This window comes from Poecilia reticulata, chromosome 14 (genome assembly GCF_904066995.2).
Source record: "Poecilia reticulata chromosome 14, P_reticulata-male-v2, whole genome shotgun sequence".
Taxonomy (NCBI): Eukaryota; Metazoa; Chordata; class Actinopteri; order Cyprinodontiformes; family Poeciliidae; genus Poecilia; species Poecilia reticulata.
This window is the reverse complement of record NC_088843.1, coordinates 22,582,849-22,599,601: the sequence shown is the minus strand read 5'-3', so window position 1 is coordinate 22,599,601 and position 16,753 is coordinate 22,582,849. Positions and strand designations below refer to the sequence as shown.

Sequence of the window (16,753 nt, the reverse complement as noted above, 5' to 3'; positions counted from 1 at the left end):
AGAAGGAAACTGAGCAGCAATAAAATAATTCATAATAAAGAATCCTTTTTATTTCAGATTATCTTAATGCTTCAGGTTAAACTGAAAAATTCTAAGTATCAAAATTACTTCAACACTAAGCAATATACACCTTATTTCCTTAAAGCAGTGTTTTTCAACCACTGTGCCGCGTGTGCCGTGAGTGATCGTCAGGTGTGCCGTGGAAATTATCCAATTTCACCTACCGTATTGTCCGGACTATGAGCTGCTACTTTTTTCCTACACTTTGAACATGCGGCTTTTCTGTGTATTTTTCTTCAACCACCAGGGGGCTCTTTAGCAGGAAGTGAATCATTGGAAGTCAAAATTGGAAATCAAAGAAGAATGCGCTAATTTTCATTTAGAACAAGCACATGCTAGCAGCCATGCTAGCAGCAGGCACGAAGGAGAAATGTTTTCAAACTCATATGATGCAGCTTCTAAGTTGAGGAGTATCGATCTGGCAGTACAGGTGGGAAATAAAGCCGCTGCACGTAAACTCGGTGTGAACAAAACCGGATTTGGAGACGGAGAACTACGTTCTTAATATATCTAGCAGTTATTAGGACGCAGCCCTCTGCTGCCCTCTGCTGGGTCCTTATGGGAAACGGAGAGCGGCAGAGTTACCAGCGGTCTGTAGCCCGGTGCGGCTGATATATATGTAAGTTTCCGGGAAGGAGGGGGTTCAAAAAAATTTGAAGGTATGGTTTATAGTATGGTGCGTTCATAGACCGGAAAATACAGTAATTAGTCTTAAAAGATTTTTTGAAAACGAATTTATTATCTGCATATAATGCCATCTATGAGTGTCTTTGCTGTAGTTGTGACTAGCAGCATAATCATGCAATTTTCTTACCACTAGATGGCAGTAGGTACAGAGCATTTTACATTAAAACGAGAATTAGTGATGCATGAATGTTACTACATTCATGCATCACACACAACAGTGTTGTGGCTGTTCAGGTGTATTTTTGAAGTGGACATGTTAAGTGCAATTTGAAATAAGAAATGTAAAATATTATAAAAATTAATTTTTGTGTTTATTTGATTTCTATTCAAGACACTTTGATAAGAATGACTATATATGTAATCTAGACAGCTACAGAGTATCTTTGTTTACATTTTTGGTTGGTGGTGTGCCTCGTGATTTTTTTCTATTAAAACAATGTACCTTGGCTCAAAAAAGGTTGAAAAACACTGCCTTAAAGTACAGAATATTTTATGAACATTTGATACAAAACCATTGCATAATTTAGTCCAGATACAGAAATCCTTTCTTCATAACAAAGAAACGAAATGCTGTACTTCGTATCATCCAAATAGCTTCAAAGAATTGCGGTCCTGTGGGAAAGACGGATCTCCAGTAGCAGTCTGTCTTACAACAAACCTGAAGAGGCCTCTGACTGAAGACTATATGACTGTCTGACTGTATGACTGCCATGTCATGCTAACAGCTCGGAGATGATATTTCACAGTGAAATGTCCTGAATGACATCACCACTGCTGATCCACCTCATTTGCTTTTGCTGCTCCTCTTTAGGTCTGTGTCAGGTTAGGAAGATGTTGGAGTAGGGGATAAGATTATTGCTCGTTAAGATTCATGGCAGAGACGATTCTCTCTCTGCTTTACATCCAAAAAGCCGCCTGGGCAACTCCTCTGAGGTTTGGTGTCAAAGTTCAACTGTTGTTTGAGCTTTTGAGATGCTAATCAGCTGCTGGAAGTTGCAAAAACAATAACCTGTTGCCATGGTTACGCATCTACCATATCTACCTGAGACGCAGCTGATTTTTAAAATTGTCCTTATGAAGAGGAAAACTTTAATAGTCATACAGAGCAGCAGGTAATCTATAGATTTTATTTCACAATTGTTCTTGTCATTTGTTTCATAAAACCTGAACGTTACATTAATGGCTCTGGTTTTCAGTAGGGGTTGAATACTTTTAGGAATCTAATGAGTCGATTTGAAAGGTGTGTAAACTTGACTTCAATGTCCTTATTTATAGTTTTTTTTAGCTGTTTATTGATTTTATTTTGCACTATTATGGGGTTAATGTGTGAAGCTTTTTTTTTTTACAACTGAGTCCTGCACTCCAATAGAAATTATTGAAATTCCTCCTGACATTCAAATGCCTGCAGCTTTAAATTCCAGCTAAAGGTTTTCATCCACAACAGAAACAATTCAGCGTCATTTGATACGTTTGGATTTGTTGTTAAGTCTCTGTGACTAGAACCTTTTCCTAAGACTTTATCGCCGACCTTGGTGAGCTTCCTTTGCGCGGCTTGTAATATAAACACACGTTTTAAGTGAGTTTTAAGAGCTCTCGATATGAAGAGGCCTTTAGAAACCAAAAGAGCAGGAAAATGAGTCTGGAAATGCAGCTGAAGAAGTAAAAGTCTGAAAATATAACCTAAAAAATGAACACCATCGGTTTTCTTATTGTTCCATCTCTAAATTATAAGGTGGAGGATGAAGCCTGCTGCATCATCATCATCATCATCGCTTGCACCTTATAATTTAGAAGGAATTGATGACAGATTTACTGTAATTAAAATCAGCTCAGTGCAACAGCTAACATAAATCTTTCCTCTTTGAATTGATGAACGATGGCTGAACGTTTCAAAGCAGCTTCTCTACACTCACAATGTCAGAAGAAAATCAGAGCTACTGAAATATTTAAAAAACTACTTTTCTAATTTAGGACGGGGTGTTCAAAGTGTGGCGCGGGGGCCATTTGTGGCACATAGACTGATTTTTTTGCTGCCTCCAACTGCAATGCATGAATGAAATAAATGCACACAGGCAGCTGTCATGATGAATTGTCCCAGAAGTTTTCGTGATAAACGATAATATTGTCGTTTTGAGACCATTTTCAAATGATATCATGGTAATGACATAATAAAAATTCAAGAACACATTCTCAAAGATCAATAAACTTTGAGAATGTTTAGCACTGGAAGTGGGAGACATTTTAAATATCCAACATAAATAAACAATGCTTTCAGCTGATTTTTCTGGATCGGACGTGAGCTTGTAACATGTTATTACACCGTGTGCACAATTATACTCGCCTGCCTCCATCGTAACCTTTATGTTCCCCGCGACTCCTTAAAAAACGACATGCGCATCGGTTTGAAGCATTTTTAGAAAAATCAGAACAATTTAATTTGTTTTTCTCAGGAGCTGGGAGGAGCGGGCTGTTAACTGAGATGTCAAGGCCTCAGATGAGATTCTGTATTCACATTCTGCTTCATCGCCTCAAGATAATAGAAAAATACTCCTTTAAAAGGATTTTAGCAACATTGAAAATTTATAGAGTAACAAAATAGGCCTGAATAATAGAGTGCAAGCAAAATGGTGGGAGCTTAAAAACCGAGAATCTCCTGAAAAAGTTCAATATTTCTTCTAGATGTGTCTTTATATATAGCTCTGTCACACACTGTATAATTCAAGTGTTTATGTCTTTAGATTAATATGGCGTAAAGAGAATGAAAACCAAAAAAAAATTACGTGTCAAAAACAAAGTTATTTCATATTCATAGAAAGTTGAGTGGAAGGAAAAAGTGTGGCAGTATTAACTTGATTAACTAAGACTTGAAAATCTATGCTTTCTTCTGCTGAATGAGCTTTATGGAGAGGCTGGTTCCATTTTCCAGCAGGATTTGGTCCCGGTCCAGAACGGTACCAGTACCCGCTCAAAGGAACGAAACCTACAGTAAAACCGATTCTCTGTCAGCTTACAGATGTAACACTACAGATGTAAAAATGTAGCTAAAACTACATTTTTTGATTTAGAAAAAGCCTACATATAAAAAAAAAAACATTTAATCCTTTAGTTATTTATTTTTGTTTTTATCCCAGAAATTAAATGTAAAAAGATAAACCTCCAACCTGGATCCAAAACAGTTTTTTTTTTATTTTTATTCTTGTTCACCTTTGGAATTAAAATGGATTTTTAATATAAAAAATATTAAGTTACAGCCGTGTTGACATGACGGTTATAACTCAGCCTCCAAAGATCATCGCTAATGACGCTGGTTGCTAACAGAGTGCTGCATGTTATTGGAAAGTTACTGGAAAGGAAAAAGTGTGGCACAAAGCAGGTTTACCTGCAGAACACAAGATTCAACAAACCTAAACCTGTTGGTGGTAAAAAAAAATTAATAAATGATTCACTGCTATTATCCATCTCATGACATGAAACTAATGTTGGGGTGTCCAAAGTGCGGCCCGGGGGTCATTTGTGGCCCGTTGACTGCTATGACGCTTTTTAATAAAAGTAACTTTCATCTTGTTTTTATTGCTCAGAATTGACAAAATAAATGTTTAAAAATTCACAAAGTGGATCTGTTTCTTTTAATAAAACAAACCTGCAAAACCCTTCTAACGTTTAGGATCTACAACTATTTACACATTCAACAGAAACTTTACTATTAACACATTCAGTTACATTATTGTAACTTACAACTTGTGAAACTTGTAGTTGAATAGGTTTAAAAATGTCCGGATTTTTTCTTTTTTTGTCCTCAGTATTTTTCCCGTGAGTCATTTAAACTACTGATTTCTAAAACTTGTACTTTAATTGCAGATCCATATAATAAATAAATGTGCAGTGAGGATACTGTTTGTTTTCCTTTCTGTAACGATCAGGATGATGACGGATTTTTCCTGAACTCACCACGTTATCACAGAAAATGATTCCCAACTTTCAAAAAGCTCCGGCCTCAGAGGCTTCACACAAATCATCGTTTTTCAGTCGACGCCTGCAATCAGAAAACATGCAATCATGCTTCTGTGTGCAGAACACGAACACACACTTAGCCTCATACGTGTGTGTGTGTGCAGCAAAAAAGGAGAAAACAATCGTATTCGAGTTGCTGAGAAACACACAGCGTTTGAAATGTCAGAGAGGAATTCATAATCTCTGCAGGATCATAATCTGTTCACACGCCGACATGGAAAACGTCAAATACATTCATGGTGGAGAAAATAACTGGAGCGAGTTCAAAAGAGCTGCAACAACTGAAAGTTTACGTTTATCTATCTGTTGTTATAATCTGGTGATCGAGAAGCAGCAAAATAAACACACAATTTTACAAGAACAAGAATCAAGATGGCCGCCTTGGGCGTGTTAACATCGCTCTGAACTATATCCAAAAATAACATTTTCCAAAAAAAGTCAAAAATGTAATCAGTAAAATCAATTTATTGCCCTGCCCTACTGGGGAACCACTATTCTATGACTCAGAGAGCCTGAACAAAGATGCATGCCACACTTTTCAGATCTTTAATGGACTAATTCTGAAAACTAGCTAGAACTTTTCTGTAACTTCACACAAGCAAAGAGGAACCAGTAATCATCCTTCGATAGCTGTGTTTACATTGACCGGAAAATTCCACAATGTCACATTTCTAAAATAATTTTGTGTAATGGACAATTGATAGAATGTTTTTGTGTTAGAATGAGGTGTTTATTTGTGGCCGTATCCATGTTGGTCTGCTTTGCAAAACTGTGATAGAAACATTTTTTTTTGCATCAGACGAGTCACATGATCAACAATCGGATGTTACTGCTGGCGGAAATCACAAAGAAGACGACAGGAAGTAGATGGAGGGAGATGAAATATCATGAAATATCACGCAAACAAAGTGCTGCGTGATTATTTTAATTACGTTTCTTATTTAATGGAAACACCATAATTGTGAAATAGTGTTTTCTTAACATTTGTAATGGAAATGTAGTCTGTAGGATCAGCTGGTTTTCTTTTATTTCAGACAAATCAATTATAAAACAAGAATACATATGCATATTTACATAAATTTAAACAGATACGTACAAATAACAATGTTTTGCAACAAGAGTCATCGATTTCCGTTGACGTCAGACGATCTGAGAGGAACGCCGCACACACCGCTCGGGTCGCTGATGTTAAGTAGACGGGATTGCAAGCCAATTCAGTCTCTGCGGCCCAATATTGCTTTTGATTAGTTTTAATTTAATCTAATAAGAGATCACACGGCGGCAGCAACTCACCTAATAAACATGACATCTCTCACAAACAGGTGGAGGCTGAAGGTTGTCAGATATGATGTTTATGATCAGACAAATCTGCTTCTCGTGAGATACGAGCGCTAGCAACGCTCACAGATGTAAAAAAAAAAATATATCAATTTCCATTGATTTAATGAACGATTAAAATAAAGAGAAGACGGGCCAACACAGGGAGGAGCGTGAACTTCTTATCTGCATACCTCAGAAGTGAAGAAGCTCTGAACATCCCCGGCCATTAGGAGACGGGAAGATGAGCAGGGAAGGAGAAATTGGCTGTTGTGATGCTGACGGATGAGGACAGACAGCTTAACAAATGAGCTTCAGATCAGCGGGCCTCGCCGGGCCTCGGCGGCCCAAACAGAACCCCAACTAAATGAACCTCCGCGTCTTTGATATTCAGGAGCCGACCTCGCTCCTCGGAGCTGAGCGGCGGTGGGCGGCAGCGTGGGCATCTGCTTATGATAATATGTCTTCCATACAGCCAAACGCATTTCAAGGCACCACTGAAGGTTACAGCGGGGGGCCGCAAGGTGTCTGCCGGGGACGACTTTAAATGAGGCCGCCTTGTCAGCGGCTTAATTGTTCCTGTTGTGCAAAATAAACACGTCTGACATGGCGGAGGGAGGCGGAGGCTAATTAACGGCCGCCGCAGCCGTCATGAGCTGCAGGAAGAGTCAGAGCTGCTTCCAGCGGGCGGAGAGAGGAGGAGTTTCCTGTTTTATTAGCAAACAGAGGTGCAAAAAATGGCTATGCGACGCATAGGGGTGCTGAACCAGAGGGGGCGCCAAAACAATGGTGTCATTTCTGTATTAAACAGCCGTTTGCACATGTGTAAATGATCTGATCTGCAATACGCTTCATGCCTGAACCAAACCAGGTGCTTTAATAGAACATAAACTTAGTATGGTGGAAAATTATTTAAACTTATTTTTCCAGGACTTTTCTAACTTGCCGACAGAATTTGATTCTTCTCTCGAAGACTTTTAGGCTGTTTTCTCTCTTGATGGTCCAGTAGACTTGGTTTTATTGGGGAACAAAACTTCATCATTTGTTCATCCTCCAGCTGTGGTTTTCTCTCTCTCTCCACTCTGAGTCAAACCAACCAAACCCTTTGAGCAACTTGTTCCCCTCCTCGCCTGTAGGGGCGCTGCACCAAGAACCACTGAAGTAAACGACACAAAAACCTCTGAAGAAGACACTGCGTGTTACTTCCCAAACGGAAACTAAAATGGAGGCGTCAGATTTTAGCCGTTGCAGGATTTGCCTTTGGCTAAAGACCACGAGCCATTTCTCCCTCTAGCACTAGGCTAGCAAGTTTGTTTTATTTGTATTTACCCAGAATGCCCTGCATTGCAGTCCACTTCCTGTTTTTGGAGCGGTCTCCGGTTTGTTTGGCATTTGCATATGCATTCAAACTGAGCCAGAGTTCACTTTAGCCAGATCGAGGTTTGGAGGCGGCCCAGAGTTCCACTTTTTGTTCTGATCTCCCCAAACGAACCGGACTTTCTCGACAAACGGACTGGAGTTGGACTAATGCGAACCAAACAGGGCTGTCGTGAACCCACCTTTAGACTGCAGGTCCTCTAAATTTGTAGCTTTGTGTCTATCTTCATTAGTACTTTAAAAACCACGGGTCAAACAAAATAAAGAGTAGTTAGTGTTGCAGGAAGTTACTTGTTGTTCAGGTTTTTCTGCGAACAGCGGCTGTAAAATGGTGAACTGCTGATGTTTTTATCCTCTTTAGCAACACTTCAACACGTCAGTAGTAGAGGTCACATTCAGAAGCACATTCCTGTAGAAATCACTCAGTAATGAATGCATGGTGGAGAAGTGGAGCGTCGGGATCTCATGCATGGTTATTCTGACTCTGGAGTTCAAACCACTGACCTTCTGAAGGGTGAGGAACCTCCTAGCGAGGGAATCAATACGGCTGTCTGCGCTTCAGAGGCAACAACAGCCGGCGCATACAAAGTTTTAAATCCAATCCTGTTGGAAAACAAGGCATTACATTATGACCACCTGGATAAATCCTGGATAAAATATCCAAGGATGGAGAAAAATGTTTATAATTCCTTTCCATGTCGCATAAACATTCCCCAAGGGGGCAGTTTCATGTAAAATCGACTTTTTATCTCTCCATCATGTTTAATGTTATTCCCCCATCAATAACTAAGCTGGAGTATTGCTTTGATTCTTTCATGTTTGAGAAATCATTTAATCTCCATGGCAACAGTTCAGCTGTTAAAACACCTGGGTGGACCTAGCCCCGCCTTGGAGGCTCAGCTCCTTCAGACTAGCCAGCACTAAATAGCAATTGTACAATAGAGTAGTAGGGTTGCGCTAAGAAAAATAAAATTACGAATTACGAGAATGAAGTCATTAAATTATGAGAATTAAAACATAGAATTACAAGAATTAACTTGTACGAGAATAAAGTCGTATTAATATGATAAAAGTCATAATTTGAGAAGAAAGTCATATTTTGAGGATAGTCATAATATTCAGACTTTATTCTCATAATGTGATGACTCTATACTCATATTATTTCCACTTTATTGCAATTTTATTTAACGTATATTTTTCCTTTGTATGCGCCTAATCATAAATTTGCAGTTCTTACGTCAACCGATTTTATTTATTTATTTGCCACAGCCCTGATGGTTCTCTTTGTTAAAAGTGAATCAAAAATTAAAGGAAGTCGATGTAAAGACCTGATGAAGACAGAAACATTCAGAGTTTGTCACAAGTAAGAGTGATGTGAGGGATTTGATGGTGTCCAGGAGCTGCTGGGTGCTGATTTGGTTTTAACGGTGGCGTTGAGCGGACCGGACTGGACCGGACCGGACCGGACGTTTGGTGGAAATGAGCCTGAATCTGAAATCTGAAACCTGTGTCTGATCTGCAGTCAGTCGTTGCTGGCCTGTAGCGCCTGCATCCATAAATGATTAAAGCCGTTCTTTACCCTGTCATGTTGCCGTGACACAGTTCTCCTCCTGATGCTAATAGAAAACCTCATTTGTTAAATTATGATTTTTTTTTTCTTTCTTTCTTTCCTCTGGAACATATTTGCTCTCATGAATCAGCGGCGTGTGTTCGGCGGTTTTCGGAGACGGGTCTGATCCCGGTAATTGGATGTGCGTTGGTTAGCTGCTGCTCTGGTTTATAATTCATAAGCCGGGTCATTTCTGGGTGTTTAATTTTTAAATGTTGACAAGCTGCTCGGAGAAACGGTGACACATACACAGTGTGTGTTTACCTTTCAAATCCTCCTCAGTTTTCTTTTTTTTTTTTTTTTTTTCTCAATGAACTCATTTCCCAATAATTTGACGTCCTGTTTGTTTTCCGTCACTTGATTCGTGGTAGTGTCGGCGGGGGGCCCTGGTCACCGGCGCCCCCCGCCGGCTGGCTGCCCGGTCCGGCTCGGCTCTCCACTCATCATTTAAAACGAGCCAGCGCCGCCACAGGCTAACCGTCAGCTGCAGCGATAGATGTTAGCCCAAAGCGGAGTCTGAGAGGTTATTGCTGCACTTTTTCAAATCCTAACAACACGGAGCTGGAGCGGCTCCATGCTTCATCCTGCAGGCGCAGATATTGTTTGAGCGACGAGGAAGCGCAGCGATCTGAGCGATGAAGGCTCCCGCTGATTCGTCTGGACCCGAAGCGATTCTGTTCACCGGGAAGGAGGAATCGTGGAGGAGGCGCGTCAGGCGTGTTTTGAGCTGCATTAAAACTGGATCAGTTGGCTGTATTTCCCTCACCAACACTCGGCCTGTTCTCAACAAAAGACAGCAAAAAATAAAAATAAAAATGTCATTATTACAAGCAGCGGCTCCAAAAAGGCTCTCGGGCTGTATTTTAAGATTTGCGTCCCTCTTTTGTCAAATTTAGCTAACTTTTACCTTCATTTTGAGTCGGCTATATGGTTTGCATGATGTTCTTTATGGTGCGTTCACTGAAGTCTCGTAATTTAAGGCTTCCTGTCTCCTTTCTGTCACGCAGTGGTGAGTCAGAACCTGGTGACGGACGACGTGGCTGTGGTGGAGGGAGAGACGGCGATCATCAGCTGTCGGGTGAAGAACAACGACGACTCCGTTATCCAGCTGCTCAACCCCAACAGACAGACCATTTACTTCAGAGACATGAGACGTAAGTTTTACAATACACTGCCATGTTTACCTTTGTCCTCTGTTATGTCTTTAAATGCACGTTAACATGAATCCCTCATCTAACAAAAGCATGCTAATTACCTAGCTAGCTTACCAGCTAACTGCTTGTTCTTGGCAGTGGCATTGTTAGGCCAACACGTAAAATAAAACTAAACTTAATGGTGTGTTTTCTGCCTTTCCTTTCTGTCCATTAATGTGTTTTTATATGTACTAAAAGTAAATATGTGACTTTTACAGCCAACCACCAGAGCCTGAAGCCTGTAGGAGCAGTTTATTGTTATCACAGAGCATCACTAGCTTTGGAACGGAGAAAGCAAATAATTTCACTGGTCTGATATAAAAGCCAACAACATAATTGACTTTTACACTGAAATAACGTGATACTGGGCTGGCCTGAATGCGTGTTATTATTATTTCAAACCATTTGTCTCTGTGAAGAGGTCGCTAGGCTGCAGAGAAATGTTGCTGCATGTCTTTGTCATCAGTGTATAAAAGCCTTTTGGTGCTTCTGATACAATGGACGTCAGTCTTGTAGCATATTTATTGGTTTATTAAGCATTCATAGACTTCATTTGTTTTTCTGCTGCTTGTCTGAATAAATGCAGAAGGTCTGGACTCCTAAAACATGCATGTTTTAACTTTTCAGCTGTAGATTGCAGTGAAGAAGGTATTGATAAATCTTTTATTTTTGTAAAATAAAACCACCAGGTTTGATGGTCTACTTTCCCAGGCATAAAGAACCCATCCACTGTGTTTGCTGTAGGGATGTGGTGTCCAAACCTTTTGTCTTTAGGGCCAAAATCGTTAAGTTGAAAGCACATAGTGACACAAAAAATTTATATTTTTCATTTTATCTGCTCAACTAGAACTACGTTTTTATTGAGCTCAACAAAATAGTCGGATGTTTGTAGAAAGCAGATCAGTAAATTATTGTAGTATCTAGTAATAGACAAACCCACAGGTCAGTGTTTTCGTTACTTCAAAACCTTTATAAATGGGAATCTATTTTTTGCAGCTAATACTTTTTGAGGAAGATATTATTTGTTTTGTAAAACTGAAAACAATATCCAAATAGAAGAAAACGTTCCATTCCATTTTCCACTGTTTGCCCAAAATCACAAACGGCCCCCAGGCTGCACTTTGGACACCCCTGCGTTAGTGGAAGAATTCATATTTAAATAAAGGACCTCAATGATTAAACTCCACTTAATAACTTAATAATAATAATTCAATTACTGAGAATCAGAACTGTGCATGTCTTGCCTGTTGGTTTTCTATTACTCTAATAGATCTACTAGTAAATATAATTTCTCCTGCTGTTATTTTTAACACGGCTACAGATAGCTATGATTTTATGTTTTAAGATCAAAATAAGAACCTAACCCTGTGAGAAATACCTGCATATGTTTCTAGTGCATTACTCACTTTACTGCATATATTGCTTCCAGCATATTGCATAGTCCATATACAAGAGATTTGCATAACTTAAAAACAAAAGCAAAGTAGGGGTTCACATGGAATATATTTGCAAAAATAATGCGAGTGTGACTGCAATAACCTGGCAGCTTCAGCTTCACTGCTGTGTTTCTGCAGCTGAAGGCGAAGCAGTCGGCTGTGTTCATAAAAAACGCATCAGGAGTTATTAAAAACATTTATTTTACCCCCAAACTCAGCTAAATGTTTTCCCAGATCAAACCTGGCAACACATGAGATGGAGGATGCGGAGGTTTCAGCGAGTTTCAGCCCTGACAGGGGAACACGAGGCTGCTGCAGTTTAATCACCGCTAGAAACGGCGCAATCGATGCAAACACAGCGAGCGCTTGTTGTCTTAGCTGCTTAATCAAAGGAACAAGGTAAATGTGTCAGATGACTAGCAGAAACATTACTTCAGTCTAATTTACCTGAGCAGCACAAACAGCGACACGGAGCTGCGTTAGCTGGTGTTCATTGTTTTCGCTTCTGTTCCTCCCCTGCTGTGTGAGCCTGTTTATCCAACCCCACTCCCACACGTTGGACGCGAATCAAAGATGCACTTTCTAACATTTGAAGCAAAGCAGAGTGTTTGATCAGAGAAAGAAAAACTGTGTTATCCAGACTGCATATGAAAAGGTCGCTGTGCTTCGTTTTGATATCTGCTTGCCAGAATGAAAACAACATAATAACTAAAGCAACAATTATGTAGTTTGGAATCTTTTTTAACGTCTTAGGATGAAAAAAAACACACGCCTGTGTATAAGAATGCACACTGTCTTTGATGATATAGTGTGGTTATGAATAAGTGATTAGAAGACTGAAGATGATGCAAAGACTGCCGATTATCTCATCTTGGCAGTTTATAAGAAAGCCAAAGTAAACATGCTAACTGAAACGCTGTTAGCTGCAGAACTGCATAAAAATAACAGCAGAAATCAACTCTCCACCATTAGCTCCTGCTCATCTGCTGGCTAGGATCAGTTCTGCAGCACAGCTAGCCGCCACAGGAAATTAGAAAAGAGCCCATACTTCAAAATTGTGGTATATTTTATTAACTGTGTATTGCTTTTGACAGAGATGGACCAAAAACTTGAGAGTCTCATCATCTAAGAATGATTTTGTGAAAAAATTGTAATGAAGACGTTTTGTTTAGACCATATTCCAACCCTAACCTGTTCTAGGAAGCCTAACAGGACACCTATAAACTCTTCCGTATATTTTTATTTTCTGCTACTGCTGGACTGATGTATTTAAATATTGCCACAAAGTTTTAGTTGCTTTACACTGCAACTCCAGATATTTTTCTGTGATTATCTGAATCTCCCTCTTACACCTCAGATGTTGGCGGCGCGGCCAGCATGCGTATTTTTCTTTATGTTTTGACCTTTCTGTTGAGTTAAAACTTCCTGCCCGGCTCGCGTGAAGCGGCGGCCTCAGTAAACTCCTGTGAGGTGAAACGTCAATCAGTCCTTCAGTCTCCCTGCTCCGTTCCCTCTGCCCAGCCTGCCGCATCCGGCACAAGGGCAGCGTTTACCCAATGCCCTCACGTGTGCACCAAACAAAACTCTGCGTTTATCTGCTGTGGGGCCGACGAAGAGCCGCCTCCCACGGCGCCAGCTGTCAAGGGCAACGTTCTGCTTTGACGGCGTCTCCTTGATCTCCTGTGATCCCTTCTAGGCATCTTGGCTGCAGCTGCACCGCTTCATTATGACATAACCTTCCAAACAACATCTCACATCTGCTGGATCTCAGTCTAAATCCGCAGAGGTGGATTATGTCAGAGATGCAGAGGGAGAGAGGCGATTTGCTTCCGGACCGCTGGTCATCGCTTTGCTCCGCGTTACGGACACCAGAAAGCAGCTTTTATGCTTCCCGCCGGGCAAATATGTGGAGTTTAATCAATTTTAGTCAAGTTTAACTGGAAGTCAAGGGATTTCTCTGGTGTTATCTCTCAGTTCTTCTACAGATGATTTAAAATAAAAATTGTCCTTTGAGGGCGGTACTTCAGTTTTGCAATGCGTCAAAAGGATGCAGTCGAATGCCACTTTAAGCAGAAATCTGTGAAAACGACTCAAAAACCTCTGAAGGAAACACTGAGCGCAACTACCTTCTTCACTAATGAAAACAAAGTTGGAGCGGTGTCAGATTTTAGTGGTTGGAGGATTTCTCTTTATTGTTAGGATAAAGAAATATTTCTCCTGCTAGCGCCAAGTTAGCACGTTTGTTTTGGTTTTGGTTTTGGTATTTACCCAGAATGCCCTGCTCTGAGGTTTGCAGGCAGACGAGAATTTGATTAGCATTCACACCTCCACAAACAAACCAAACTTTGTCAACAGATGGACTGGAGCTGGATTAAAGTGGTCTGAACAGGACTGGCGTGAACACACCCAGGCCTGTAGCAATAAGCAATAAATCAGTTATCTGCAGGATTAATTAAAATGAGCTCAATCATTTCCATTTGCATGATTTATCATTTTTATCTTTCTACCCAAAGCTGGATGATAAAAGTCTTCAGTCTGTGTTTTGGTCTCGTCTGGCCATTTTTTTTGAAGGACAAGTTTGTTTACAGAGACTTCATAATTCATTTTATTGGTTGTCTCTGTTGTTTATGTATTTTGGACATTTAAAATGTCTTCCAGTTCCAGCGCTAAATGTTGATTAGAATTCAAAGTTTATGGATCTTTGAGAATGTGTTCTTCCATAATATTAGTAAAAAAATGTCTCAAAACAATATTCCTGGGATATTTTATCATCTTCGCTGACTGTAGATGCTAACCTCTGTGAAAACACAACCGTCTGATGCTTTTCTCCGTCTTTTTCCGACTGTCTGCCGACTGAAGGGTGGACAGATGGCACCGTTCCAAAGCAACAATGACCTTTTTAACATGAGAGCGCTCCTGCTCTGCAGCCGCTCGCTGCTTGTAAACACACACAGCTGGGAGTTTGTAGCGCAGCCTGTCGTCTGTTTCAGGGAAAGTTTCTGCTAAGATTACCAGCAGCTGCTGCTGCGCCGATCACATAAACACGTTTCAGCTCTAAAACCACAGAAACGATTCACAGTCATCTCTTTTCCTCTCTGGAGTTAAATCAGAGCAGACGTCCATCGTTTCAGGTCAAAATCACCAGAGTGAGAAGAAAAATGTCCGATTGGTTCATTAATTTGCCAAAAACAAAACCTAATTGTGTGATGTTGCTTCAGTACTTCCACATACTGTTGTTTCCTCATGATGTCATCTATTTTATGAAGTCCTGCAGCAGAACATCCCCACAGCATGATGCTGCCACCACCATACTTCATTTTGGATGTAACCAAACACTAAACTTTACAAAGCCATTAGATAAATTAGAATATTATCGAAAAGTCCATTTATTTTAGGAATATGATCATGAAGAGAAACAAACTACGTAGATGGATGCTTGGATGACTTTATTTCTGTTAATTATGATGATTTTGCGCTGGCAGTTAATGAAAAAAAGACATTATAAATTATAATGTTAGATCAGATCAATAAAAAAAAAGATTTTTAAAAACAGAAATGTGGAAGTATGTTTAACACTGGCTAAAAGGCAAATTTTTTTTTTAAAGATATTTTTAATCTGACAAACAAACCTCATCAGGATGTATTTCATAATTTTTTTTAATCCTTTTTAATTTCAGTTTAGTCAAACACTGCGTTCTGGATTCCTGTGCTGCTGTTGTGTTGTTGGCCTCTTCCTCGCTGAGCGGCCTCTCAGCCCACGTTGGTGCAGGATTGGATCCACTGAATAATCAGACTTATTGCTCTGGGATTGATTCACACATTTCAGAATCATCCGCGGTTTTTCCTCTTAAGTAACTCAGAGAAACAAAGAAAACAATGGCATTATGATTGGGGGCTTTTTCCACATTGTTCTCAAATTGACAGAATTTAACTATTTGTTTGGCTAAATTCCCTTTATCCCATCTCTGAAAGTTTAACATGTGTCATCTCTGGTAGGAAGCGTGAACGTTCATACACATCCCAACACGATTGGATCTGATTCTGACATGTTCAGAGGCTTAATGCATAAGTCATGCTTCCCTCCCCGGCTTTGAGTTTTTCCTTTGCAGTGCAGCACTTGTTGGTAAAACGAAGACACAAAAAGCAAAGTTCTGCGGCGGCTGGCTAACCCAAAATGCAGCATCTTCTATTTGTGATGCGCACACCCACATGGATGCTGGTATCAAAGGACTGTGAAGAGGACTCGCACACAAAGCCGCGTCCTTGTTCTCCTGTGGAGGAGGGAGCATTTGTAGCTTGTGGATCAGCGGGGAAGCTGTCCACTGAAGAGCAGAAAGGTTGAGGGTTGAAGGATTCATGTGATGAAAAATAAAACAAGGCAGCTCGGACAGAAAGGCGAGCAGAAACACTGAATGCATGTGCAGGATTGTACGCAGCTAAATATTGAAGGTTATGTGTTGGATATTTTATCTTTTTTTTTGCTGAAAAATGAAATTTTTTTTTTTTTTTTGCCATCCACAGTGAAAGCGTCAAGATTTCTGGTTTTCTTGCTGATTAGTTAATCATTGGTCTTGGTAAATTTGCCTTTTTTCCATTTCAAACCCACAAATTAACATTTAATACCCCAACATTACCTCCCTATGCTTTTAGTGAAGATTTAATTTTACACACTTTTCCCACTGATTCCCATTTGCGCCATCTTACCGTCATAAAATATGACAGATTCTGATTTCTTTAGGTCAGTTTTACCATTTTGCTAATTCATACCAACATTATACATTCCACACATTAAACAACCTTTACATAACCAGGTTATCTGCTTATGATTCTGTTTGGTTCCAGTAAAGTTTCTTTGAGTTTTCAGAAAAGCACAACACAAATAAGATGCATTAATGTTATTATTACTACTTAAACTCATATTGGTTTATCTATCTTTGCATTTGACTTCATAATGGACGTACTCATAAAGCAGCTTAAATCTTGTTTAAGTCGACGGTAATTATTTCTGCTGAAAACTGTTTTCATTTGTTTTGGTTTTTCTTTCCATTTGGGAAAGTTGGCCT

The 16,753-nt window shown here is 39.8% G+C and overlaps 1 protein-coding gene across 6 annotated transcripts in view; it reads left to right on the top strand.

Moving 5' to 3' along the window:
- The window catches only part of cadm1a (cell adhesion molecule 1a), a 388,215-nt gene that overhangs the window by 275,496 nt on the left and 95,966 nt on the right, over window positions 1-16,753 (top strand). For all 6 annotated transcript variants that reach the window (XM_008428590.3, XM_008428589.3, XM_008428591.3 and 3 more), the window contains one exon: window positions 10,069-10,215. In XM_008428590.3, coding sequence (XP_008426812.1) covers window positions 10,069-10,215 — 147 coding nt within the window. The remainder of the gene's footprint in view (window positions 1-10,068; window positions 10,216-16,753) is intronic.